General features: G+C 40.9%; 1 protein-coding gene across 3 annotated transcripts in view; it reads left to right on the forward strand.

The window, feature by feature from the left end:
* Positions 1-1,838: 1,838 nt before the first annotated feature.
* DIDO1 (death inducer-obliterator 1) overlaps positions 1,839-26,404 on the forward strand; it is a 47,705-nt gene continuing 23,139 nt past the window's right edge. For 2 of the 3 annotated variants that reach the window (XM_066561786.1, XM_066561788.1), the window contains exons 1-6: positions 13,952-14,125; positions 15,718-15,822; positions 16,136-17,045; positions 17,351-17,669; positions 19,576-19,788; positions 20,295-20,520. In XM_066561786.1, coding sequence (XP_066417883.1) covers positions 14,041-14,125; positions 15,718-15,822; positions 16,136-17,045; positions 17,351-17,669; positions 19,576-19,788; positions 20,295-20,520 — 1,858 coding nt within the window. In that variant the 5' untranslated portion in view covers positions 13,952-14,040. Of the gene's footprint in view, positions 1,923-13,935; positions 14,126-15,717; positions 15,823-16,135; positions 17,046-17,350; positions 17,670-19,575; positions 19,789-20,294; positions 20,521-26,404 lie in introns of those variants that run through there. The other variant, XM_066561787.1, reaches the window with a different exon arrangement.

A 26,404-nucleotide genomic window follows, 5' to 3' on the forward strand; every position in this document is an offset into this window, starting at 1 on the left:
GTTATTAATCCCTTCTAGGATTTCCCAGCAGAGTTTTCATTTCAAACCAGTCACAAATGACCAGCATCTTACAGGAGAGAAGGCCTAAAGTGAAACAAAACTCACATTATAACCAGAAAAAGCTCCTCCTGCTGTGCTGCCAGGATGATGCAGATTCAGACTGGTAACCCAGGAGTAAATTTCCTAAATTAAAAGAAATTAGGCTGTAAAAGGAAAAGAATTAGGAAGACAACAAGGCAGGGAAAGAACTGAGGTGACACATGTTTAGTCAGCAAAGGTAGATGCTCTGACTGGCTTTAACACCAAGGTGTAGAGGTTCTGTGGTTGGAAGTGTAGTGTGCTCAGATTGCATTACCACTACCTTAAAGTGGTGTAAGCCTCTTACTAAACGTGTGTAAGAGGAATTTAATACCTGTTTCACTGCAGGACTCTTTGTGGCAAGCATCCCCCATTCACTGCTGCTGTGCAGTTCCTTGTTTTGTGTGTTCCCTCTCTGTTGGTGTGTAATTCCTGGGTTTGAGCATTCCCTAGATGCTAAATTTATCCATTAAAAGCATGTTACTAGCTTTTCCCAGAGTATAAATCACACTATAGATTGATCTACCAAACCCTGAGGTATTTTCCCTCCATGTGATTTCATTTATCGCAGCTCTGTAGCTGCAGAACAAAATCTGAATTCCTGCTTGCCCTTAATTGTGGTGTTTTGTATTTTTGCACAGGAATCTGTGGCTTTTTACCTCTTGGTGTTCCTGGGTGAAGTGTTAAAACTGCCCACTTTTACAGCTGGAGAAAGAGGCTGACTATGCTAATAGCAGGTTTTCCAGCATTATCCTGAGCTTTTACCATCAGAAGTCTCATGAATAGACTCCTGAAAGATGTAATCTAATTACTTGACAGAATCCTGTAATTCTGTAGAATTATTTCAAGGTAGGTTATTTTCCCTCATGTTTTCATTCCTTATCTCAGTAAACACTTTATCTGTCTGGAATCTACCTGAAACCTCAGTAATCAACCCATGAGGAAAAATGTGCAGGATAGGGTAACAAAAGAGCCAAACCTCACACCTCCAGCTGTCTAAAGGCTCTTCACGTCCCCAGGTCAGGAGTCTCTGTGTGGTGTTGGGGGTGTTCTGTACCCCTTGGGATCACTCAGTGTCTGTCAGGAGTGGATATTTCTGGGTGCCAATGTCCCAAACAGCAACAGAAGGAATTCCACATGTAAATGGAAATTAACTCTCTGTAGCTATTTGTAGCAGCTTGGATCCTGGAGTGGTTTTTTAGTAGCCCAATCATTGAGCAAGGATGTTTCCTGTGGAGGCTCCATGTGTTGGATGGGCAGATTCAGAGAACATTCCACTCTCAGCACTCCGAACTCAGAGTCAGAGGAAGGCATTATAGCAGCTATTTGCCAAACAGTGTGAGTAGAACAGAAAAACCAACCAAGTCCCAGTGGAATGCGCACAGGTGGGGAGCACAGCTGCTATGAGCAGGTGGCTGTGCAGCAGCAGCATGGCTCCTCTGCCCGTCCACCATAACGAACCGTGGCTAAAGCTGCCGTTGCCGGGATCAGCGTGGGGTTGCGAGCGGAGAAACGGGAGCGGGCCTGAGGGAGCGCAGAACGGGCAGAGGGGTGAGGAAGGACCGCCATGGCGCTGAGGGCCCCGCGTGAGGCGCGGAGCGGCCGCCATGGCGCTGAGGGCGCTGAGGGGCGGGGCCGCCGCTCTCCCGCCCAGCGCCCGCCGGGTCCTCCGGGAGGCGCGCGCCAAGGGCGGCGCTCTGGCCCTGCTGCCGCCATCTCGGTGTCGATGGTGGCGGGGGCGGGGCGGCCCCGCCCAGCGCTGCCGCGGAGCGAGGAGGAAATGGCGGCGCGGCGCGGCTGAGACTTTTGGCGGCCGCGGCGAGAGCTCCCCTTCTCTGCTCGCGGTGAGTGCGGGAGGCGGGTGGGGGAGCACCGGGGCGGGAGGAGAGGGGGAGCGGGGCCGCCGCTGCGGCAGCGGGGTCGTGGGAAAGGCGGCCCGGCCACCTTTGGGTTCGCTATAAAATGGAGGCGGGCGGGCGGCCGGAGTGACTCGGGTGTGGGGGGGGTTCCCCGGGGAGCAGCAGGGCGCGGGCACGGCACGGTCTGGCCCGGTCCGGAGCAGGCGGTGGCTCCGTGCGGGGCCCCGGAGGAAGCGTTTGGCTCATGCCGCGGCGGGGCCGGAGCGGAACGGCCGCTCCCCAGGCGGAGCGGGTTGAAGGCGGCTCCTCCATCTTGGGGGGAAGGAGAGGCGAGGAGAGGCCGGGTGTGCTCGGAGCCCGTCGCCGTCATGGCCAAGCTGACACCGGGAACTGCTTCGTGACGGCACCACTGACTGCACCAGCGGCCCCGGGCCCGCGCCGGGGGTGGCTGGGGCGGGGCAGCGCCCTTGGGGACCCAGAAACCCAACCGAGCCCAACCGAAATCGTTCCGGGGCTCCGGCGGGTGGGACTGAAACTTCCCTGCCTTGGAGAGGTGTTGGTTTTCTCGGCAAAGGAGGGATCTCCTTATTGGTGAGTTAAACACGAGGAGTTGAACTTAATCGTGTTCTGCTGACTCTTCTGTGGGGAGAAAAACCAGAATATTTAGACAGTAGGAATTGTAGGTCGGTTTTAAATATTGAATAAATTCCTTGCCAATTCCCTGTCCTTGGCACGAATGTGCTTAAAGGGTACTAATGTACTTAAATGCTGTCTCCTGGAGGTGGTGATAATTTGGAGCTGGTTTTTTGGCTTGGAAAAACCATTATTTGGTGGCGACCAAATTTTGTTTCATACAGTTAAATAGTTTATACCTCCAAGCAACACCTTATGTTTTAGTTGTGGTTATAATAATCTTACTATCTTACCTTAATAATCTTACTATCTTACCTTGTCCTTTATAATTTGGAAAAAATGTTATAATCTCGCAATGTGTTATAAAATGAACGTGTGTTATGCTCACCCTGCAGTTTTTATCTCCAATCATTTGCAACAGTGTAACGTGCTCTTTTTCTTGCATGGGCTTTAATGGTTTTTCATTCCAGGAACTTCAGGGAGAAAAAAAAATGTTGGTTCTTTTTATTTCACTCAGAAGAATGTATATAGCATTCCTAAATGCCCTGGATTTTTTTGGTTGGTTATTTTTTCCCTGGATAATAGAGTTCACATTTTTTTCAGAAATAGGTCTTTTGAATACCTAGTAATCACAGTCTCGAATAACTAAATTCTTTGGCAAATAATATTAAACTATATTTTGCCTCATTTTATGATAACTTTTTCCACTGTTTGCTTTTTTTGTGTATTTTTCCTCAGTTTTAAAGGGTAATTCAAATTACTTCAGCTTTAACAGTCTTGGTGCTACTTCTACAAACAAAATTTACTAGCTGTTTAAGCAATTTAATTGCAGGTCAGTGAAAAATGATGTGTAGTTACTGTCCAAGTGTACCATGTACTGTGTTAATTGTAGTAGATATTCTGGGTTCTGCTCCACTTTTATGTGTGCCAGCCACTTGTTATTGTTCCTTGACATTTAGAACTTTCTATAGGAATAAATATAGAAGTAAGCTTAAAATAGCTCTTCAGTTAGGCCTTAATTTTTTCTCCCTTGACAGTTCCAGAAATATGTCACACATAAAGGTGTTTTAATGCACTGGGGTGAAACACTCAAGGCCCATGTTGGCCTTCAGCCTCCATTGATTAGAAAATCAAATAATTGGTGTTTTCAAGACCAGCATTTAAATAACTTTTTTACAAAGTTTTTAAGTTGTTTCTCTAAGGGGTATTTTCCGTTGGTATGCAAATGAAGGTTTTGCTGTCTTGCAAATATATGTACAGTGCAAAAATACCTGCAGCTTTTAAAACCGCTGAAATATATAAAATAATAATATAAACTAATATCTATTCACACATGATTCAGAGGGTGTTTGCATATAACTAAAAGATGGATTTTGAATTAAAAGCAAATAACACCAAAACCTCAAAACTCCCTAAGGCAATGCAAATAGAATCGAATCTAGGTTAGTAGATAAAATTTAATAAATATTTTTTCAGTGTCTAGTGGACTTCCAAAAGCCAGTGTTTGTTCTGCTTAATCCAGCTTTACTACGAAGATTTTTCTGGCAGTTGATCACGTTACTTGTTTCTGGTTTAAGATAGCAATTGTCGTTATAGTTGTAACTTAACGACTGTGGGATTTTAATTCGGTACAGCCTGAAACTTTAAGCTGGAGGTATTAGTGGGAAGAGGAAGAGCAAGGATTAAAGGGGTTGGGCTGAGAGTTATAAAACATAACTGATGGAAGTAGGGGCAGGGCCTGGGCTGGGTGAGAGTGACACTAGATGGCTTTAATTGACAGAAGATGGCTTTAATTGACAGAACTGCTGTCTCTCTCTGCACCATTTATTCTCTGGAGCACTTTCTGCCCTGTGTCTCTTGTGCCACAAGTAGTAGAGCAGTGGTAGGAGATACAAGGAGAGGATTTTAATAGCAGTAAGATTTGCCCAATTCATGCAAAGCTGATTCCTGTTCGCGTGTGCAGTCAGGCCTGAGTTCTCAGCTCCCAGTTAATGCTTGGAGGATTCATTGCTGGGAAGTTTTTATCTAAGGCAGCTTCTGAAATAAGCTGATATTTCACAGGTGTTATTGACGGTGGTCTCAAGAGCACTGATAGACTGTGAGGTTAAAAAGCTTAAATTTCCAGTTAGGCAGCTCAGACACACATATTAAATGAACATTATGCCTGTTCTCCCAGTAAATTCTAATCAAAACTGGAAACTCAACTGTGTTTACTGCATCCTTAATAACATAATCAGCGTGCTGTAATCAGTGTTTCACCAAATTTGGAAGAAGTTAATTTCTGTTTACTTTATTTAATGAAGCTGTTTTGGTGGAATAAGAATAAAAATGTTAGCTAGTTTCAGAGGTTATATTTTAGCTCACTTTTTACAGATAAAATAACGGAAAAAGTTGCATAACCACGTGATTTTGTTTTTTACAGCAGCTATACTAGTAGGATCTGAAATGATAGATTAGTAAAGATAAACAAGTTGTGGGATTATGAAAAGTTAAAATTTAAGATTCTCTGATTTAGCTGTTGGATTTACAGCTGATTGTTTCTAACGGCCCTGATAAGAACTAATTTCCCTGGTGCCTCGGTAGAGAAATGCCAGAGGGTGTGAATTGCCTTCCCTAAGCAATGTTTCCTGGACAGTTGCTAAGGAATCAAGTTCAGTTGCAGAAACTGAACATTAGGCAAATATATAGTATGCATTTGCAAAATATTTTCATTCAAGATGATGGAAAAGGAGTGCTAAAGATACCCTGGCAGTGTTTGTAATTGATGCTTCTGTTGACTAAACTTTCAACCATGACTTGTAAAACTGGCTTTTGCTGGAGCCTTCAGGAGGTTTCTTGTTAAGAGATGATTGTGCTTGGGCTTTTAATCTAAGCATTTGACCGCCTAAAATTGTGTTCATTGCTTCTTAATCTGTATAAAAGGGAAAAAAAACCACAACAGTAGGGCTCTCTACACTGCTTTCATTCAGCTCACAGCTTTCCCTAATGGGCAAAATCTGTTTGTTGCCTGATTTTTGCTCATGCTATTCAGATCTTGAAAGCAGAAGTAAACCTGACCCAAAACCTCAGATTTTTGGGGGCTTAATTTTCATTGTTAGGATGACTATGGGATTATCTTACTCAGAAGAATGTGACTAAAGGCTTCAGAAGATGTAGGAGTAGTGAAATGCCAAATGTCAGTCTGTTACTAAGTCAGTATCTGCCTAGGCTACCCATGGAACTCTGACTAGAAAATAAAAATGACATATGTGTAATACTTTACTTCCCTCTTTACATTAATGTTTTCATAAATACCAAAAGCACTACAGGGAATATGAATTTTGTTTCCCAAACACAGTTATGGGCTCGCAGGGTGTGCACAGTGCAAGGTCCTTGTGTTAGGGGTTACTGGAGTTTGTCAGTGCTGTTGTCACAGTTCTGTCCCCAGCTGCTGACACAGAGCTGAGCTGGCAAAGCCTCTCCTGCCTACACATCTACCTACATTTGCCAGTGTAACTTCTTCTCCCAAGGAATTTGATTGAGCTTTCCAAGTATTTCTCCCCCTGAGATGAACTCTTCCCTGCTTGCAGGGGCCTGTGCTGGAGCTGAGTTCTGTGCAGCTGCACTCAGAGCCCACTGCCCAGGGTGGTGCTCACTGCCCCACCCTGCAAACACAGGCAGGTAAAAGTGCAGTTTGGAGATCTGATTACAGCAGTGTGAGGCACTTGAGCCAGCACAGCTCTGTTGATTAGGGGCTGTAGCCCTTGATGTTCCTGACTTGTGCAATTGTGACAGGCAACATCTGTAGTACAGATAGGATCTGTCATTAAATTAAATCTTCTTGTTTGCCAGATATCTGATGGGCCTGCTGCTAAAGTGCCTTGAGTATTTCTGTGAGAAATTGCTATTCAGCTGAATTTAACTGTGAGAACTTCAATCTGGCTCCAAGAAGCTCTTTTTGCTACTTGCCCAGAATAAACTGCCTGTAATGCCTGGTGCCATTCTCATTCTGTGCATGACCCACCCAGCAGTCCATCCCTTCTTCCTTTGACTGCTCAGGTCTTGTGTGCTGCAATCTGAAGCAAGAGGGTTTTAACCTGAAAGACATCAAAATAAACCTGAGTGTGTGTGTGTTTTGCTTGGCATAAACCAGGGAGCTGCTCTGTGCTTTTGCTTGGTGCAGTTCTGTTGTACTGTGCAGTCCCTCGTTGTCTTTGCTCTCTATCTGCTGCTGGGCCCAGTGTGTGTGTGCTGCTAATCTGATAATCTGCTCTGCACACACTGAAATTCCTCACTTCCAGGAGCTCTCCCACATTCCCTGCAAACGTGCAGGGCTGCTGTGCTGTGTGAGCACAGGCTTCCATCCATCCTGTGAGGCTTATGTAAGGTAAGTGAGCAGCCTGACAGAAACCATGGAAAGCCTGAAGGTGTTTTAGTTTCAGACACAGCAGAGAGGGTTTATAATGTGTGACTAAAGACATTTTAATTTGGGAAGGTTAATGTCTTTATTATTTCAAGTACAGATACCAGAGGAGTGTATCTTGTTATTGAGGGAAGCTATTTCATCTTGGAATTAATCAATTTCCTTGTATTTTAAAAAGTAAGCTGTTAAATTGGTTTGCTCTAAAGTTTATTTTAAAGGTAAACTCTTCATTATTTTCTGCTTTTGAAAAGTATTGTTCTTGTGAAATTTATAAACATATTAAGTCTCATTTTTCATGATGGAAAAATCTAGAAGGCGATTGAAAACTTGTTTCTGCATCTTTGAAAATTTAAAAAAAGTAGTTATTGTTTGTTTACATTTAAAATCTCATTAGTTGATTGTTATCAGCACCGTGTGCTGGTGTGTGGTGTCACGTGAATGTGCACTTAATAGGCTTTCCTGTACCAAGGCAGGATGAATGTTCATACCATGAATGTTTGAAAGAATTTTTCAGCACCAAACATAAAAAGGCAGAAAGTCTGCAGTCCACAAAGTCCACTGAAATGTCCTAGAACCTCTCTGTAATGGGAGCTGAGGGCACAAGCAGCAGGTCTGAGTAGACTCAGGTGTGTTGTGAGACGACTGTAGGTGTCCATGGTGCCATCCCTGACAATATAATACCCTGCCATTCTCTGTACATCAGAGATTGAGATACTGTCCTGATACTAAAAGCCACCTTAAAACTAGATCTTGGTGATATTTTGTCTTAATTTGGCTGTAAAGAGCTGTTCCTACTGGCCCAGAATAATTAATGCTTCCTGTGATGTTTAAGAGCACAGGTTTCTTAAATTAGGCTGGGTTCTTCCTGAGGAGCATGGCTGTGTTACTGGTCAGTCTACATCTTGCAAATATAAAAAGCTTGTTAAATTTTTAAATTGGAGTAATAGTATTGTAGGTAGAGGTGGCTTTGTTTGTAATCTAGGAATTAATTTAGTGTGTTTAATGATAGCCAGCAAAGCACTTAGGGATAAGTGTTACAGGTTTTGTAGTGTTATTTCTCTTTGGTTTTATTCTTTTAGGTCTAACTCTAAGCACTGAAATGCTGTGATTTTATACAAACTTGATTTTTAACATGATATGTCAAATGTAAACTTCTGGCATAAAATTCTTGTGTTTACCAGGAATGTCTGGACTTTTGACCTTGAGCTGCAGCTTGGCTATAGCAGTCAAGCAGTGATATAGTAACTTATTTGGCCTGCAGGGGAGGAGTTAGGGCCACAGTTTTCCTGTCTCACAATATCCAGACTTAAGCTTTAGGGCTGTCACCTCTCATTCTTCAACTCTCATTGCCTCTCTTTGTCACAAGGTCCATCTCACAACGGTTTGGAAGACATTTCCCTTCCTTCATAAGACACATTAGCAAGCAGTGGATATGTTTTACATGAAAATAAAAGACAGGCTGTGCTGTGGAATATGATTTTCTGTTGCTTTCCATGCCAGTAGAGGATCTGTCCTTGCATCTTTCATGGCTGAGCAGGTGGAGGGGGCATCTCCAGAGCCAGGGCAGAACCTGTTCCTGCTGTTCTTGGGGGTCACTGAATTGCACTTCTGTCCCTGCTCTCACTGGAGCTGCTTCTTCCTGTACAAAGTAGGTGATGCCCTACTGGCATCCACAGGGCTGCTTTTGTAGTGCTTGTTGATGCAAGGGATTAATTTTGCTGCTGCTTAGCAGAAGGTGCAGGTTTCCCAGCTGTCATCTTTGCCAAAAAGGGATGCAGAATAATTTTCAATGGGATCAGTCTTCCAAGTAGGAGTGCATCAGCTGAGCCATGCCAACATTTATTTGCATCAGAAATTAAATCCTTATGAGTTCTCACACTGTTTTGTTTTTGCTCATGTGATTGTATTTGCTGATTAGGCATTTTTAACACTTAAAGGAGGTTATTGTAGGCCAAGCCCAGTAACTCTTTCACAGAAGATAGAGGAAATTGGGACTGAAATCACTGTTATATCACCCTGGAAAGGATATTTTCCTGCCCTGTTTGTAACATCCTGTAGTTTCTTTGATATTTAAGAAACTTGACTGGGATATTGTTTCAGCCAAGTGCTTTGCATATGAAGCAAATTCTGAAGAAACCTGTAGAAAAACACATCTAAAAATCAGGTATAAGCCATTCTAACTGAAGCTAGTATTTTATATACTGGGCCAGACTGGATTTCTGTTAGGAGGACATGGACATGAAATTGGTCACTGATGAATGATACGTGCTTTGAAAGCCTAGCTGGTGTAAAATCATCCTTTGAATTTCTTTGCAGATGCAAAGTGTGTCTTCTCACCAGCCCTCACGTTCAGAACCTTACAATGGCCATTGTAATTGTTGAGATTTCCATCCTGTTCTTGGGGTGTGGCCATTGAATTTCCTTAATGTATCCAAAACCATAACTGGAGTTTCAGTATGAAGACTTTAAAAACCTAAAAGATGTAAATGTTATCACAAGTCTTAAATAGGAGTGAATCTTCCTTCCATGGGTGTTTGTGTAGAGGTGAGTACCTGTGTGTGATCTTTCAAAATCACAGGCATGGCTGTAGAGTTCTCAAGGCAGGAGCAGATCAGAGAATGAGCAGGCGTCAGGTATTAATCATTTGGACTAAAGTGTTTGTGCAAGGGGCTGGTGTAATCCCTAATGAGGTACCAGCTTTGGTGCAGATTACAGCAAATTGGCTGAGTGTTGAAGGGTGCTGATCTAAGATCAGGGAATAAAATACGGCTTTTTTTGCTATCTAGATGTGAGAATGAGGGAATAAAGATCACTGGTCTTTCATGCATATTCCTCAAACACTGAATAAAATCCCCAGTAAGCGGGATCTGAAGAGTTTATCTTGAGTATTGACAGACTTTTTTTGTATGCAAGTCCTCAGAGAAGCAAGAAATAAAATTACTTTTTTGGGGATGGATTTAGTTCTGTTAAAGGTTTTATTACTAGGCTTCCTTTCAAGATCATTCTTTAGATTGAAGTCTTCCCAGTTACCTGAAGCACAGAGTTCTTAATGCAGTTAAAATAATCAGCTCCAGAAAAGACAAAACCTTAATGCAGTCAAAGAACCCATTGAGCTTTTATCTCCTCCTCAGGGAAATGAGAAACAATGAAAGTGGAATTTCCCATCTAAATGAAAATTTGTCGTAATTTATTGAATCGTTCTTTATCTATAAAAACCAACACAAAAAGATGGGCAGATGTTGATGTTCTTGAACTAGTTTGCTCTGTCACCTCAGATGAAGATGTTATCTTGAGCATCCTAAAAAGGGCTTAGTGAAGTCAGCAGATCCAGGCGTTTTCAGCCCATCCTGCCATGAATATCTCAGCTCTGTGTTACTGGCAGAGATCATCTCTCCTCTTTCACCTGTGATTGCTTCGTGCTGGCTCACAATAGAAGGCAGTAGATAAGAGAGAGCTTCCGGTGAGTTTTTGTCTGAATGTGAAAGGGAGATTACAAGTGGGATGTTGTTTGATGAGTGAAGGTTTCTTGGAAAGGATGTTGCGAGGTGTTGCAATAGCAGGATTTGAAATTTGGGACTCTTTTCAGTCTCTGATTAATTTGCCTGCCGAGTCTGCTCTGCAATGTCTTCAGTCTGTTTATTGGAAACCACAAGGGTTTGCAGTAGTTGGAGAATCCACAGCTGCTGAATGTGAGTGCTGGGCTCTCTGCCCTTGCAGCGTGGCAACCCTGTGATTTCAGATTTGTTAGTGCTTGAGAATAGTTGACCAAATTGAAATTAAAAGCTTGTGCCAGTTCTGTGATTTTTCTAAGTTACAATATCTGTATGCTTCCATTGCTTCTGGAGTTTAGGTCCAGAATGAAATCAAGTGCCTAACGTGTTTTGGAAGTTTTGAAACATTTTACCTGAAAACTAATGGGAGAGGAAGAAACTAAATAAATGTTTCCTTGAGTGGACCTTCTTTCTCGAGATACTGTACATCAGCTTTGTGCTCTACTTCCAGCCAAGTGACTGTTCTGTTTCACTGGAATGCTCATGCTACTGCAGCGACTCCTGATTTGTATTTCTGAATTAATTTATAGTTGATCTTAAAACCTTAGACATTTCCCACTGGAGACTGCTTCTCACAGAAGCTGTGATACCAGCAGGAACTTGGCCTTTTGTATATATGTCTGTTAATGTTAGCTTGCCTCTTTTTCCCCATCATTTATTGAGGTTTTTTGCCTCAGTTTTTTCAGAGGAACAAAATATCCTTTCTAATATTCTGCATAATATTAGATCTAGTTTCCTAACATAGATAGATAGACAGGATGATGCTGATGGGAATTGTCCTCTAGGGGAAATACAATAATTTTCAGTTTTCAGCTGGAACTTCCAATTTCAGAAATGTGATTAATATATTGTGTTAGGAGAAATAAGTAAAATTATCCTGGATGTTCAGCTCGTCTAAAACAAGATTGCCAGTTTTCTGCTTCTATTGACATTTCTGTCAGTATCTCAGCTGCAGTTGAACACTGAACTTGAGAACAAACAGAACAAAATGAACAAAAAGTCCCACTGAATCTGGAAGAGAAAGAGGTATTTGAAGATTCCAAAGTTGCCATATGTTGCAGTAAATATTTTTGCAGGCAGTTTGTAGAACATTTGCTTAGAAGTGCAAAGTATAGTTTTGAGTTAGGCTTCATCCTTTTGTGTTTTGATAATACTTGATTTTTCAGCTTCTTTTAGGCAATTAAGTTTAGTCTATATTAAGATGCAATTCTGCAAGAGCAGGTGCATGTAAAGTAAGTGTGAAACTTCCTCTTTTTCATGAAAAATATTTTGAACCGCATGGGAAAGGAAAAAGTCGAGATACTAAAAAGTAATAAGAAACAACCAGGCATTTTACAGCAAACATGGGATCTGTAACTTCAGTGTTTTGGTGCACTGTATATTTATATCTCTCAAATTTTGAATTATTTCAAAATTGGAGTTCTATTAAATTTTTTCCTGTAGGTAATGGTGATAATATAGGTAATAGCAATTAGATAATATCTACTATGGCCATTAGATAATATCTACTATTGCAAAAAGAAGAATGATTCTGGCATAGAATCTTTGTTTTCAGGTGTCACAGGTGTTACTGCTGCTGTTCTCTGTTAGATCAGAGCTGGAGCCTGTGGAGCTGAGGCACTGGGTGGGCAGTGAGTGACCCTGGAAAATGCACTTTGTGTTCAACCAGCTGTGTCTCCTAAGAGTTGATGCTGCTTCTGGGTTTGGAATGTTGTGGTGATACTTGGTGACTCAAACATCATTTGAAGAGCAGGTTGCACACAGGGCCTTGAATGCCCAGGTGCAGCACTGTGAACACAGCCCTGTGAACACAGCCCTGCACACAGTTCCTTCCTCAGGGTAAATACCCAAACAGGAGCCACCTTTTGTGTGTGCTACAGACTGAGTTTGTTTCATAGTTTAATACAGAGTTAAATGAAGTGATTAGCTGACTTTCCTCTCCCTTTAGGCATATCACTTAAAAATTGAGTGATGTGTGATCAGTTGGAGATTCTGAACAGGGAGATTGAAAGGTTCTTAGAGAACTACACTGTGGAAGGAGGCACTTAAAACTCAGTGACAGAGTCCCTGTATATAATCCCTGAATCAGGCAGTGGAGAAAAACACCTATTAGAGCAGGTATTCATAGCCATGAGATAGAGCACCAGGGTTTTTATAATTAGTGTGTTCTGTACTTTTTTGCTGTTTAATTTTTCCTCCTGTTCTTGGAGTGGTAGTGGTTGACTGAGGCAAAGAATGTACATAATCCCCTATAGGAAAGGCACAGGGGGAAGAAGAAATACTGATGTGAGTCTAGCTCTATACTCCAATTAGTATTGTTTTTACTAATTCTGCTCTGCCACAGTCATGCAAATCTTGAGATTTATAGTTGATGAAATAAAGTGATCCACTGATGAAAATTGCATTTGGGGAGGGTTTTGTATTTTCCCCCTTCCTTATTTTTTGGGACAGTGACATTGGAGAACTCCTAGAGATGATGATTGCTTAGGAAGTAAAACGTGGTTTTTGAAGAGCACAGATGCTTTAGGAGCTGGGGCTTCAGAGATTTGTGGGGGAAAAAAAAAGGTATTGTTTAAAAATCAAAGTTAGACTATATATTGGCATGTCTCAGGGATTATCTAACCTATTTTAAAATTTGTATGTCTCCTCACCTGAAGTATTAAAAACTAATTTTTATTCCTTTCAGAGAATTATTATTGTTTTAGTTAGGTCCTACACCTGCTGTGGCAGTTGCCCTGCATCTTTTCATTGCAGAGTGCTGACTCACAGGGTCTGTGCTCAGTTTCATTCCTTTGTCTCCACTAACTGGTGTCATAGCCCAGTTCATCCTGTCCAGCTGGTCCTCCTTTAACTCCCAAATTCTTTTCCAGTGCTCTTGTATTCTGGTAGGCTACTTTGGGTTAGTGCAGGCATTGCCTGCTGATGATCAAACTCAGGCACTCAAAGCTGCAGTGTCTCCTGGATTGAAATTTTGTATAAATCTGTAAATCTGCCCTATTGTAAGCTGGTGGAATTTAAAAGCATTTCTGTATTTTTCATTGACTGGACTTAGTAAATTCCACTCCCAGAATGCTTTTAAGTTCTGCACATGGACTAAATTCTTCATTACAGTTTTGTTACTGTTCTGGAAATCTTAATTGAATCTAAATGAATAATGAGAGTGTAATCATCTTTTGTATTTCTTTCAGAGGTCTTGGCTGTTGGTAACCGGGGAGGTGGTATTGCTTAATTTTGACTTTTTCTTTTCCAGTTCCAGTGTATTTCTGAAAGTGCAAAACTGTCAAGAGGACAAAATAATGGAATTTGCTTTAGAATGTAATAGAAGCAAAACAATTCCAAATTTAGTTCAACAACAGTAAGATCTGTTAATAAATATATCGATGCCTTATTTTGTCCCTTTGTTGTTTTCCAGGAGCCAGCAGGAAGAAGAGGATTGATAGCATTTGGACCTGCTGACAACTCAGAGATTCAGTGTGGCACTTGTGAGTCAGGAAATTCAGCATGTGCTGGCTGGAGGATGCTGAATGATTCTGATCCTGTGCTGCCCTCCTCTGGCTCAGCCCTTCAAGGAGAAACCATTCGAGCCTCTGATGCTGTGTCAGGTACAGAGGACATTGGAGAGCCTTCTTAGTTATTTACATTTTAGCTGAAATTTCTATCTCAGATTTGGGTAACCTCTGCTTCTAGGTTTGAATGTTTCTTCATGTTCCAGAGTAAACAAAGATGTAGACTTTTAACTGTTTTGACTTGCTCTCTTAATTATATTGTGACATTTTTGGTACAAATATAATTTTAGTGCTGTTAAAAAAAAGTTAAAAATTTATCATTAGTGGTTTTTTAATGGGGGTACTTACAGGAATTTCATATTGGATTGAGACAATTTGAGCTCTTTGCCTGTGTACTACAGGCTTAAATTTCACTTTTTATTCTGTGTTATGTTAAAAGTAATGAGTTACTATTTAAATTAATGTTCTGACGTCTGCTGCTTTTCCAGTGACATTTATAGTATTCACAGTTACAACTGAAGTGTTAATTTTTTCAACATATCTGCATAGATTTTTATTTCCATAGCACTGCCCCTTAACGTTTCTGTTCCAGCAGTGTTACATTTAACACCAAAAGCAGAGGATTTGCAGAGGAGGGGTTGTGTCAAGACAGAACAGTGATGGAAGTGATGCAGTATATGAAATAAAGGAAGCATTTATTCCCAGGGAACACTGGAAAACTGGGAAAAGCTTGCTGAAGGGCGTCTCTGAAACCTTGTAGCTTTGTTATGTACATCTGTTAAAAGCATCTGATCCTTCAGTGCTGCTATCTAGGAATTCTGCTCATGTTCCCTTTTGGTGTACCTTTGCAATTCCTCAGCCAGGGATGCACATATCCAGAAACATCCTTGGGGAGAGTTGGGGTGTGTCCTTTGTTTTCAAATAACTTTCTATTTATCCTGTTCTTTGAGGTGCAGTTACTACTGCATGTTCCAGTTCCCTGGGAGCAATGTCACTGTAGTGGCTGCAGAGCAGTGTCTGTGCCCATAGGAGCAGTTCCAGGGCATGCAGCTCATTGGAAATATATCAGCTTTAATTCTTGTTCAAACCAGGTTATTCCTGAATTTATCAAAATGCAGATCCTACATTTATTTCTGTCACTTGTTTCTGCCTTCTTAAATAAGAGTCTTCTAATAAGGTGGGAAAGACTTATGAGAAAATAGATCTGGTTGTCAGCACAGACTTTCTTTCTTTCATGGCTGAGTCTGTGACAGTTGGAGGTTCTTTGCTGAATCAGGTTTTTTTGGGGGGTCATTCTGGTCGATCATGTAGGCTGAAAACATTTTTGTAAACAACCATGTCAAGGACCAATCTTTCTTACATTTCATTCCACACAGAAGTGAGTGGAACTGCTGTGGGGGTAGATACATACCATGAAGGAGTTTTTTGCTTGTTTGTTTGTGGTTTGTTGTTTTTTTTTTTTTTTTTTTTTGAGAAATACCAGAAAATACCAGAAATCCTAAGGCTACTCAATAAAATATGTCAGTACAGGATCCACAGCCATATGTTTAACTTAGTATTTTAAAGGAACGTTTGTGGCTTGAAATACAAGTGCCTGTTACAATTAATACTGAAATCAGAATATTTACCAATTACTTGGACTATGAATAGTTTTGAATGAGAGTTTTAGACATTTTATTTCTGTTCAGCGTTTCAGAGTGGGAACAGTGTTGCCTGTACTATGGAACAAAGTGGAAACACAGTTCCATTAGAGTCTGAAGCTAATACTGACAACATGGAAAACAGTTCTCCTGGTAAGGGTTCTTCCTTTGCAATTGAAAATGTGCTTATTTGTCCATCATGTATGTATGTGTGTAAATGATTTTAAATAACTAAAGAATTTGTAACAGGAACAGCTGGATTGTGTTGTCACAGTGATCAGTGATGTATTTAATTGCTACTGCTGTTGTATTACATTCACAAGAAAATATTGTATCTGTTTGGAGGCTCATCATATGAAGTAGAGATACATAGATGTCACAAAGCAAAAATAATATGTTGAAAAAAGGTTTTATGAAAGCACATCATTGATCACCAGCACTTTATTAACGCTTCCCTTGTTTTTAGCATCAGTGTTGGATGATAAAGGTGAGCAAAGCAATGAGGAGGAACAAAAGTCTGTCAAGCCAACAAGTAAAGAGTTCAGGAAAACCTGGGGGTTTCGGAGGACCACGATTGCCAAGAGAGAGTGTGCAGGAGATGCTGATGTGGACTCCAGTGAGCAGCAGCCCCAGCAGCAGCAGCAAGGCACCAACCTCAGGAGGAGCGGGCGGCAGCCCAAGCGCACAGAGAGGGTGGAAGAGTTCCTGACCACGGTGAGGCGCAGGGGCAGGAGGAGCGTTCCCACTACCCTGGAGGACTCCAGTGAAGCAGCCTCTGGGCCAGCCACTGATGCTGAAACTGCTTCTGAAGACAGTGTTGAGAGCACTCCAGATACCAAACCTGTCACTCGCAGGATTTGCACCAGGAGTTGTAAGGAGCAGAAAAGCCCTAAAAGCAGACCCACAAAAGAAGAAGAGGAAGAAGAAGAGGAGGAGGAGGAAGAGGAAGATGCTACTTCTGATAGTGACAGTGATGGGTTAACACTAAAGGAACTGCAGAATCGGCTAAGAAAGAAACGTGTTGAGCAGAAACCTTCTCAGCTGGTGTTGAAGGATGTGCAGAACCACCTGAGGAAAAGGAATTCCGAAAAAGATCCTGCCAAAGCAGGTGATGTCACACCTGAAAAACAGGATGAGTCTGAGCTGCCTGTCAAACAGGAGCCTGAGACTGCAGACAGCACTGAGATTGCAAGTCAGGTGGTTGTGTCTGAGGAGGACACTGAAGATCTTGAGGCTCAGAAGGAGGAGAAGCCTGCCCTTGGTGCAAAGGGGGCCTCAGATGAGGAAGCTGAAGAACAGCCCAAAAGCAAACCTGAGTCTGAGATCTACGACCCAAATGCCCTGTACTGTATTTGTCGTCAGCCTCACAACAACAGGTAAGCCAAGGGCTCAGCTGCAGACACACAGTGCAAGGACTTGGAATTTTTCTGTGATTAAAAATTAAATTAGATGATAGTGGTTATTTTTTGAATGAGCTTTTGGGTATATTGAATTTTGGCAAGGAGTTTGGAACAAATACTAAAAAGAGGATAAACAAATACTGAATAACCAGTGGGGCAGAACTGTGCACTGGTGCTTTATTGGGGTGCTGAAGTTGTGTTGCTTGAAATATTCACTGAATGTTAATTGTCTTTTCATTTCACAGTGTTTTACTGTTCCTTGGTGGGTTTTTTTTTTTCAGGTTTATGATTTGTTGTGATAGATGTGAGGAATGGTTTCATGGTGACTGCGTGGGTATTTCTGAGGCTCGAGGGCGATTGTTGGAGAGGAATGGTGAGGACTATATCTGTCCAAACTGCACCATTCTCCAGGGACAGGATGAGCCTGTTTCAGAACTAGACCAGCAGGAAGCTAAAATGGAGCAAGGAAATGTGGATGGCACAGAATTCACAAGCATAGGAACAATTGAACAAAAATCAGTTGAGGACCAAGGAATCAAGGGTAGGATTGAAAAAGCTGCAAATCCAAGTGGAAAGAAAAAACTAAAGATATTTCAGCCTGTAAGTATTTTAATTGTTTCTTATTTTTCATGTTTCACTGAGTACATGAGACAATGACCTGTATGACTATAAATCTGACTTGATTTTAAAGCTACACATAAGCTGAACAGCCCACCAAACACTGCTGGCTAGCAGAAGTTTATCCATAATTCTATCAGTACAGGAATTAAAACTTAGTTTCAAGTGAGGGATTTAAAAATTTTATATAGGTGTAGGAAATAGTTTTTGCTGTTCTCCCTTTTTCAATACTGTTTTGGAAGTCAAACAGTGATGTACTCTTTTAATAAAAATACTAGAATGCTGTGCTGTTTTATATTATCTTTGAAATAATCTCAAACATTTTGGACATTTTCAGTGGTAGTGAAACTTTTTACATAATGTGAAAAAGTCTCTGTTGGAGTTAATGCCAGCTGCACTTCCTGTTAGTCTTTGAAATTCTGATTTTTGTCCTATACTGCTTTAGGTTATCAGCAAATAGGGAATTTCTTTATACTGCCTTTTTAAATCTAAAAAGATGTATTTGGAACTATTTCAATGTTTGAAGTTGAAATTTTGTAATTAAAATTCCATATCCATTTGGAAAGGCATAGAAGCTTCTTCAGCTTAATGTACATGAACTAAAAAAAACAAGTGCTGCAGTGTTTGTCTTTGTTCTGCTTAAGGTGCTGGATTTTAGTGCCAGTATCTTGGACATGTAGAGCTGACCATGGCAGGACAGTGAGATTAATGTATAGACAGAACAGTTTGAGCTGAATATATAAATACTTACTGGTTTGAGATAAATATGTGGAAAACAGTATTCTCAAAAATATTTTCCAATACATTTGTTCACTTTTGCACACAAAGGTTTTTGAGAGTCCAGTGCTGTTGGTGTTGGCTCTGCTCCTGAATATCACCAAGTGCTCTTTATCTTTACTTCTCTGTTAAGTGTGTACATAATGGGAAAATTCCCAAATCCAGGTTTTATCAGGCTGCTGCAGATAAAGTTCTGTACTGACTTTTGATTGCGGAGAAGTCAATTGCACTGTGCAAACAATATTTATTTAATTAGAAATACTCCTGAAAAACTGACTTTTGGTAATTGCAAATGGCAAGAGGTTGTTTAGAACTACAATAGTTGGGAGAATCTTGTATTGTTTTTAGGAGTAATTTTCCAGAGGTGATGGGTTGGAGCCCAAAAAGCTTTCAAGTATTTCTACAGTTCAACTTAATTCACTCTGTTTTCAAGGAATGTGTTATTTTCTGAATCATAACATTGGAAGAGGTAGTTGTTCATCTGTAACACCTTGATATAAATGGAGAGTGATTTTGAATTAGAGGAAAATTCAGATTGCAGAGACAAACCTATAAACGTGTAAGGAATAGGAGGCCATGTGAAAGTTGTGTATAAGAATCTAAGTTGGAGACTTCTAAAACTAAAATTGGTAAAACCTATAGAGCAAGAATAATCTGTACACCTGGATATCTGAGTGCTTCCTCTTACATGTGTGCATGGCTGGGGACAGCAGCTGATGGGGATGGTTTAGAGACCTTGCTGTTGAGAACCCAGCATTACATTATTAAGGACATTTCTCACATGATGTAAAGGATCAGTGAAAAGCATTTGTGTACTTAAGGGATTTGAAAATTTAGGAAACCAGCCTCCTTTATCTCAGGACTAGCAGACTAACCACTTGAAAATGCAGCACATCCTGAAAAAAATGTGTTAGAGAAGTGAAATTCTTACATTTGTATGGGTTGTTTGTGTTATGTCATGAACAGCTGTTGTTCTCGTGTTGGCAGCTGTGCAGGTCAGAGCTGCAGAGTCTGCACATGAGCTGTGTAAGCATTTCTCCATGTTACGGAGGCTGTTCCTGCTGTTTCCCCTTTGAAGTCTGACCTCACTCCATTTCTCTCTGTATTGAAGGTAATTGAAGCTCCTGGTGCTTCCAAGTGCATCGGCCCCGGCTGTTTCAACGTGGCCCAGCCTGACTCCGTGTACTGCAGCAACGACTGCATCCTCAAACATGCTGCAGCCACCATGAAGATCTTGAGTTCTGGCAAGGATGCAAAACCAAAACCTAAAGAGAAGATCAAACCAAAATCTGAAAAGCCTGGCATACCAAAACCTCAGCAGCAGGTAAGCTTGTGTCCATGATCTAGAGCAGTTGCCCTGGAGCACTGTGCCTTATTTCTGTGCTCTGCTTTTTGACTTAAATAAGACTGCCATGTCCTGCACTGAAGAGGAGCTTTCTGCTACTTTTTTTGTTGTTATTCTCTTGCCTTTTCGTGTGGTAAGGATAATAAAATGTTTTCCTGTAGTTTAAAAAAAATCTTAATAATTGCCTCTAGATGGAGATAGTTCCTTGCAAGGGTTGTCTAGATGGCAATGACTTTTAAGAAAGTACTATTTCAAGTAATTACCTCTTTTTTATTTTACTTTAAGCCAAATTAATTTTGGCTTCTTAAACTGAATTTCACATTACTGGGTTTTGGAGTAATCAAGTAATTTAAAATGGTGCACTATAAAAGTAAGGAGTTTACTATAAAAGAAACTGGTGTACGTGTGTGTAACTCTCTCTGCTTGTTTATGAAATGCAATACATTGGATGATTATTAGTAATCAAGCTACTTTTAATTACCCAGGTGGGCATCAAACCAGTTTCAAACCAAAAGAGACAGTTGCCTGAGAAAAGAGAGGTGAATGTGAAGAAGACTGTTGTGAGCACAGCCAAGCCTGAGGCCAACAGCCAAGCTCCTGCTCGAGAGGCAGCGGCAGAGCCCATCACGCCGTCCTGGGCCAGCGATCATAATTACAATGCTGTAAAGCCTGAAAGGACTGCTGCCATTTCACCTGCACTGTTGTTCAAATGTATGTATGGCTTAGGGATATTCCTGAATAATCATATTTTCTTTGAATACCCATCCATTCTTGGCTCTGCAGAACTAGGGAGTTTAGGATTTGGGGGTTTTTTCTTACTGTGGCACCAAGCTCCTTTTCTCCACCTTCAAAGATTCACACAGATACACACTAATGAGAGACACTTTTAGGAGTTTCATATGTATCATATGACAGTTGTATGATTAAGAGCCTGTTGATCTACCCAGCTGATTTCTGGATGAAAACTACATGGTTAAGTTTGAAATCATTCCCATAAAGAAAGTGTCTGTTTCTAATCTAGAAGGTAAGTATTGACACATTTGTGTTAAGTTTTACAAAAAGGTTGTGCAGTGTGCACTGTGAATCAGCAATTGCCTGTACTAATTTCATTGTATTTTTGTAATTTAGATTTGGCACCTGTCTCTCAGGTCTTGCATTTTCAGTGCCTGGTGCCAAGAGTGAAATCTTCAGCGTGGTATCCAACGATACTTGACACCTCTGCAAACAGCTTTTAACTGTCAAGTATTCTCCTGCTGCTTTTCTTTCTTACATGAAATAACTTAAAGGATCATCCTTTACTTGTATGCTGGGGGGGAGGCAGAACTCTATTATCTCTATTTTCTTTTTTTTTCCCTTTCTCTGTTCATATTCCACACATTATCCACACACACAAGAGCACATCTCTGCTGGATGTTGGGCAGAGATACTGCCCTGCATATTTTTGCAGGTTTTGAGTAGCATCCTTGTAATTCATGCAAAGGTAAGTAAATACTGCTTTGAAGCCTGAACAACTCTTTTTGCTTACGACATTTTTTTTGATTGACTCACTCTGAGTAGTTTTATAATGCAGTTATGGAACTTGAGATGAAATCTGACATTTCAGTTACAAACCACGTGACCTCCACATTACTCCTTTGAAGAGTAATGAATCAGAAATTCAGTTCTCACAGCTTTTGTAACCGCACTTCAGCCAATTTACATTTTATTTTCAGAAGTAAACCTAATTATTGAACACTTACATGTAAAGTAACTGATAACCTTAGAAATAATATTTAAGATGAGATTTTTCTAGTTAGAGCTTTTAAGCACTGAGGGAACACCAGCTACCCTAAATTGCTATTGATGAACAAGGCACATACCACACTTATTTTAATGATCTTTACCCACATCAAGTTAAATGGTTGTAATTTTTCTCTGTGTATTTTTGCTGCATATTAGGCCCTTGACCTCTTGTATAGTAAACTCCCTTAAGGTATATATTTTAATTAACTGCCATTCCTTTTAGACTATTTTAAAGAAAGTTTAGCTTTTTTGTCAGAAACAGTAGTGTTTTAAAAATAACTAAAATTAGTGGAAGGACATAAATGAAACTATAAGGGCTTATTTTACATCAGATTTTTCTGACTGTAACAGTTACAGGTATCCATAGAACTATTTCACCTTAAATGTCCTTATTCCTATAGAGTTTGTTTTTTTTTTCCTGAGACAGGAATACAGTTTTTGAGGCAGAAAGTTTGAGGCTTTTTTTAAGGAACTTTGCTTTTAAGATTTACCACACTGTAGGTTTTACAGATTTAACCACTTCCAGTAGAAAACTGGATTCCTGCAGCTAAATAGTGAAATTGATTCCAAAACATTTTAAATACCAGACTTTAGCAGCAAATAGAGAACAGCCTAGTTCGTGTGATGAAGAACTCTCATATCAAATGCAAGGAAGAACTTCAGATTTTTTTTTTTAAGGTAAGTTGTATTGATATGTGGAACTCTGCCATTACTAAATGCCCAGATAAATTGTTTGTGTATTTGTGAAAAAATGTGTCCTGCTTTTTCAGTGGATAGGTCTGAGCTGTAATCATCCTGAGAAGCTGCCAGTGCACCAAATGCAGAAGTACTCTACCAATTTTATTTCTTTAAGAAATCTTTATATGCTGTTCAAAACCTAAGAGTTACAGCATTAGGGAAGTTCATGAGAGTCATCTCAGTTCACTTCAGGTTCCTAAGAGTGAGAAGTCTCTTTAAGTCTGAGTGTGTCAAGGAAGACATGTTCATTGGACCAAACATAGTCTGGTTTAGATGCAAATCTTAAAACCAAGCAGCTCCCAGATTAGAAATCTGCATTTCTGACCATTGATTATGAAGAACTTGTAGTCCAGAAGAAGCAAACGACTTCCAAATGCAGCATTTCAGAATGCTGGCACTGTTCTTCCAGAGCTTCCAGCCGTGTTCACCAAACCCTTGTTTGCAACTTCAGTGCAGGAGGCCTTTTAGGAATTAAGAAAACTTAACCTGACTGACAGAATCACTCTAATACTCTTTACATCAGACAGTTTATAATTTCAAACATAGATTTATTTTATGTATTTACTCAGTACTTGTGAGTTACAAGACTTCATTGTTATTACATGAGATAGCTGTTTTGTTAAGTAGTACCAAGAAATCAAGTCACTTTCAAAGATGTACTGGGTGGTCAGAGCATATAGTGTATTTGCATCTCAGCCTACCACCAGGGCCCTTCTCCCAACCTGTTCTGCATTTGTTTAGAAAAGGGATATTTGGTGCTCGTAATGCAGAACAGTCACATTTTTTTCCTTCTGTTATCCCATTACTTTGTGTTTCTTCACTTCCTTACTTTTCCTATATCTTTTGGGGATATGAGTTAGGGCTGTACTTAAAAGTGACTTGGTACACCAGAATCTGGTGCCTGAAAAATGACACTCTCTTCCATCTTTCTGTGCCCAGTGAAAATTAATTTGATTAATTTAAAAACAAGCATGGGAAATACCTTGATTTGATAAACTAATATGAAGTACAAGTACTTCTGAAGTTTCAGACAGCATTTGAAGGACACGTATAAAAGGAAATTAGGTCTGAGTCATATCCCCTTTCAGAAGAGTTGCTTTTACTTTTGGTAGCAAAACTAGTATTAATTTAATATGCAATGCTCAGCTCTTACATTGCATGTCAGAAGTCATCCTGGCTTCCAAATTCATACAAGTATGTGGATTGTTGAGATTTATGAACATTGGTCAGAGATCAGTGTTACAACAGCAACACTTGTAAGAGACTTTTTCTGTATTTTTGCTAATAATTGTCAAGCAGAAGTTAGCAGCAAATGTGGTTTTAAAATTAATCCCAAAGGAAGGGAGGAGGGTAAACATTTGTAGTATCCTAGTTCTTAAATTACCCAGTCCTAAATATGCTAAGTATTCATTACTGCTTTAAAGCTTTGAAGTTCACCTGATTTATTAGACTTAAATAGACAAAGTGATAATTTACTCAATTCAGGTGTTAAAAGGGTTTAAATATCTTGCCTGCTTTTCCTGAGAAGAGCAGCTAAGCATGCAGGAGAGTGAGGAGGGTTTATTAGATAAAAGCTCAAAAGGAAGCCTTAAGTTACTGTTCTTGTGGGAGAACTTCAGAGCAGCAAGCCCTTGTCACGCCTGATCACTGAACTTGTGTTTACATTGTAACTTCTGTTTGCATTAACTCCAGACAGATACAATGTGAATTTGTAGCAAATTATGGTCATACCTTATGTGGTACCAGTATTTCACTAAAGAGTGAGTGGGGTTTGGAAAGGGAGGGGGAGTGGGGAGTGTTTCCTTCAGAGAGACCGTCAATGGTTGTGGTCCTGCTCCTGCTTCCCAGCAGGGAATTCCGAAGAGACAACGCTGCCACCTCCTGGAAGGAGGAGCCCTGGCTCTGGTCATACAAATTTCCTTTTGTTACCCATTTTCAGTATTTTTAATCTTTTCTGCAGCTGAACTTTTCCACACACAAAGGGAGTAGGATGTGTGTGTGTAGTTACAGATCTTGGACTATTTGTTCCTGTACACCTCTAACAAAATAAGGAGACTTTGAGAATGGAACACAGGGATAGTGGGATGCCCCACCAGCAGAAACTGCTGTGGGTATCAAAATGGCAGGATTATAGCATGCATAATTTATGTGTGCATTTCCTTGTGTCTTGATTATTCTTTTTTCTTTATGTAATAACAGCATGAAGAGAGGAAAGAAAGAAAATAAACCACTCTACAGAGAGCAGGAGGAATATAGAGTGCACTGAAGACAGGATTTATGGCTCAGGGCGTAATAGTGATGTAGGGAGTTGTAAGTAGTGATATGAAGAGTAAAAGATGAGGTCTTGTCTACCCACAGGCTGGTGCCAGTTTAATGCTGCTTTTGAGGCAAGATCATGCCACCTGAAGTTGTGGCTCTTGGGTGCAGTGGATGTGGATATACTGCTGTTGGTTTGGCTTAACTTAAAATAATATTTTACTGAAACTTTGCTTTTTAAGCCATAGATATGTTTGCCTGCCAGGACTGATTGTAGGTAAACTGGATTCCTTTGGTTATGAGTGCTTCCCCACAGGAAAAACTAGGCTGTGCCAGGTTCCATACTGTTACAACTGAACTATTGCTGGCATCTGAATTGACTCCTAGAAAGCCAAAATGTGCTGCTTAATGCTGTATTCTGCAATGTAGGCCCATCCTGAGAGGCAGTAAGTATTGAATAGTACCAGGAAAATGAAAAGAATTACTGATTTTGGTACTGTCCACTTTCTGGGACACCTGGCTGCCCTGCATGCAGGTCTGGCCTAGACATTTGAACTAGAGGAGTTTTCAGAAGGGCTGCTGACAGACCAATAATGATCAGCATACTCAAGATGAGTCTGCCAGAAGTTCTGAAAAATTGGCCTTGGAGACGTGGCTTTGGAAGGGTTGTACAGCAGAATAACCAGCAGAATAACCTGGCTCCAGTGCTGAACTCCCATTGTGAGACTGGCAGGGGCTGTGCTGGCCTGGAGCTGGCACGAGACCTGAGCCCTGCCTGTGGAGGGAGGCAGACCATAGTGGTGCTGAAGTCAACATCCCCTGGGACCCAGCCAGTTAAAAGGAGCAATGGGATTCCTGGGGAGCCATTTTCATCTCCTGCCTGTGAACTCCTGGAGCTCCCCTTCTCTGCTCTGCAAGGTATGTCACACCTGTGGCTGGCAGCCACGTGAAGATTTTTGCCATCTCTTAAGTTAGGAAGGCTGGTCCCTGCTCTTGGCACGTGCCTCTCAAACACCCAGCAGCACACCTGAGGCACTTGGAGACAGCAGGCCAGCACTCCTGCCATCAGGGGTGCTTGGCTTCAGTGTGAGAACCATTGCTCAGGGGAAGGGTTGGGGGGCAGAGACCTGGTACAGCTTCCAGAGGCACTGTGCATATGAGGGTGGTTTATCTCATCATCAACACTGAAAGTGATGAAAGTTTGATTAAAAACACTCACCACCCTCTTGCTGTTTTGCTTTCTTTTACTTCAGTTTTTTGAACTTGCTCACTTGACTGCATAGCCAGTGAAAAAGTTCTTTGCTAGTCCCCAAATAAAAGGGATTTTTTTGAGGTGATCACTTGCACTTAGAGTCAAGTTTGCTGCTGATTCACTGTGTCCCATCTGTGCTGAACTTGGAACCTGAAGATGGCCTGTCCCTGCAAGGAGTGATGATGCCAATCCATGAACACTGGAAAATAAGAAGCCCTTTTTTTTGCCTCAGACAGTGTTTCTCTCCCTCAGGAGGGGGGTAGGAGTAAAGATGCAGTTGTCTAATGGAAATCAGATAGATCACTACAGTATCATGCAGATTAAAATAAAGCTTGTGTGTCAAAGCTACAGATGTGCATCAGCACAGAACTACAGGTTGGCTTGAACACAAATCACTGCAGGAAAGGCAGGCCCTTGTCTCTGAGTCTCCTGAATTAACTTTAGGGACAGGTTTACTTTGTGTGCCTAATTGTAGAGGCTTGGCACACAGGCAGCTTAACTGCAGTACAGATCAGAACTGATGGAGGCTTTCAAAGAGCAGCAGTGGGGCAGGCAGCATGTGCCAGA

The sequence above is a fragment of the Molothrus aeneus genome, chromosome 17 (assembly GCF_037042795.1).
Source record: "Molothrus aeneus isolate 106 chromosome 17, BPBGC_Maene_1.0, whole genome shotgun sequence".
Classification (NCBI taxonomy): domain Eukaryota; kingdom Metazoa; phylum Chordata; class Aves; order Passeriformes; family Icteridae; genus Molothrus; species Molothrus aeneus.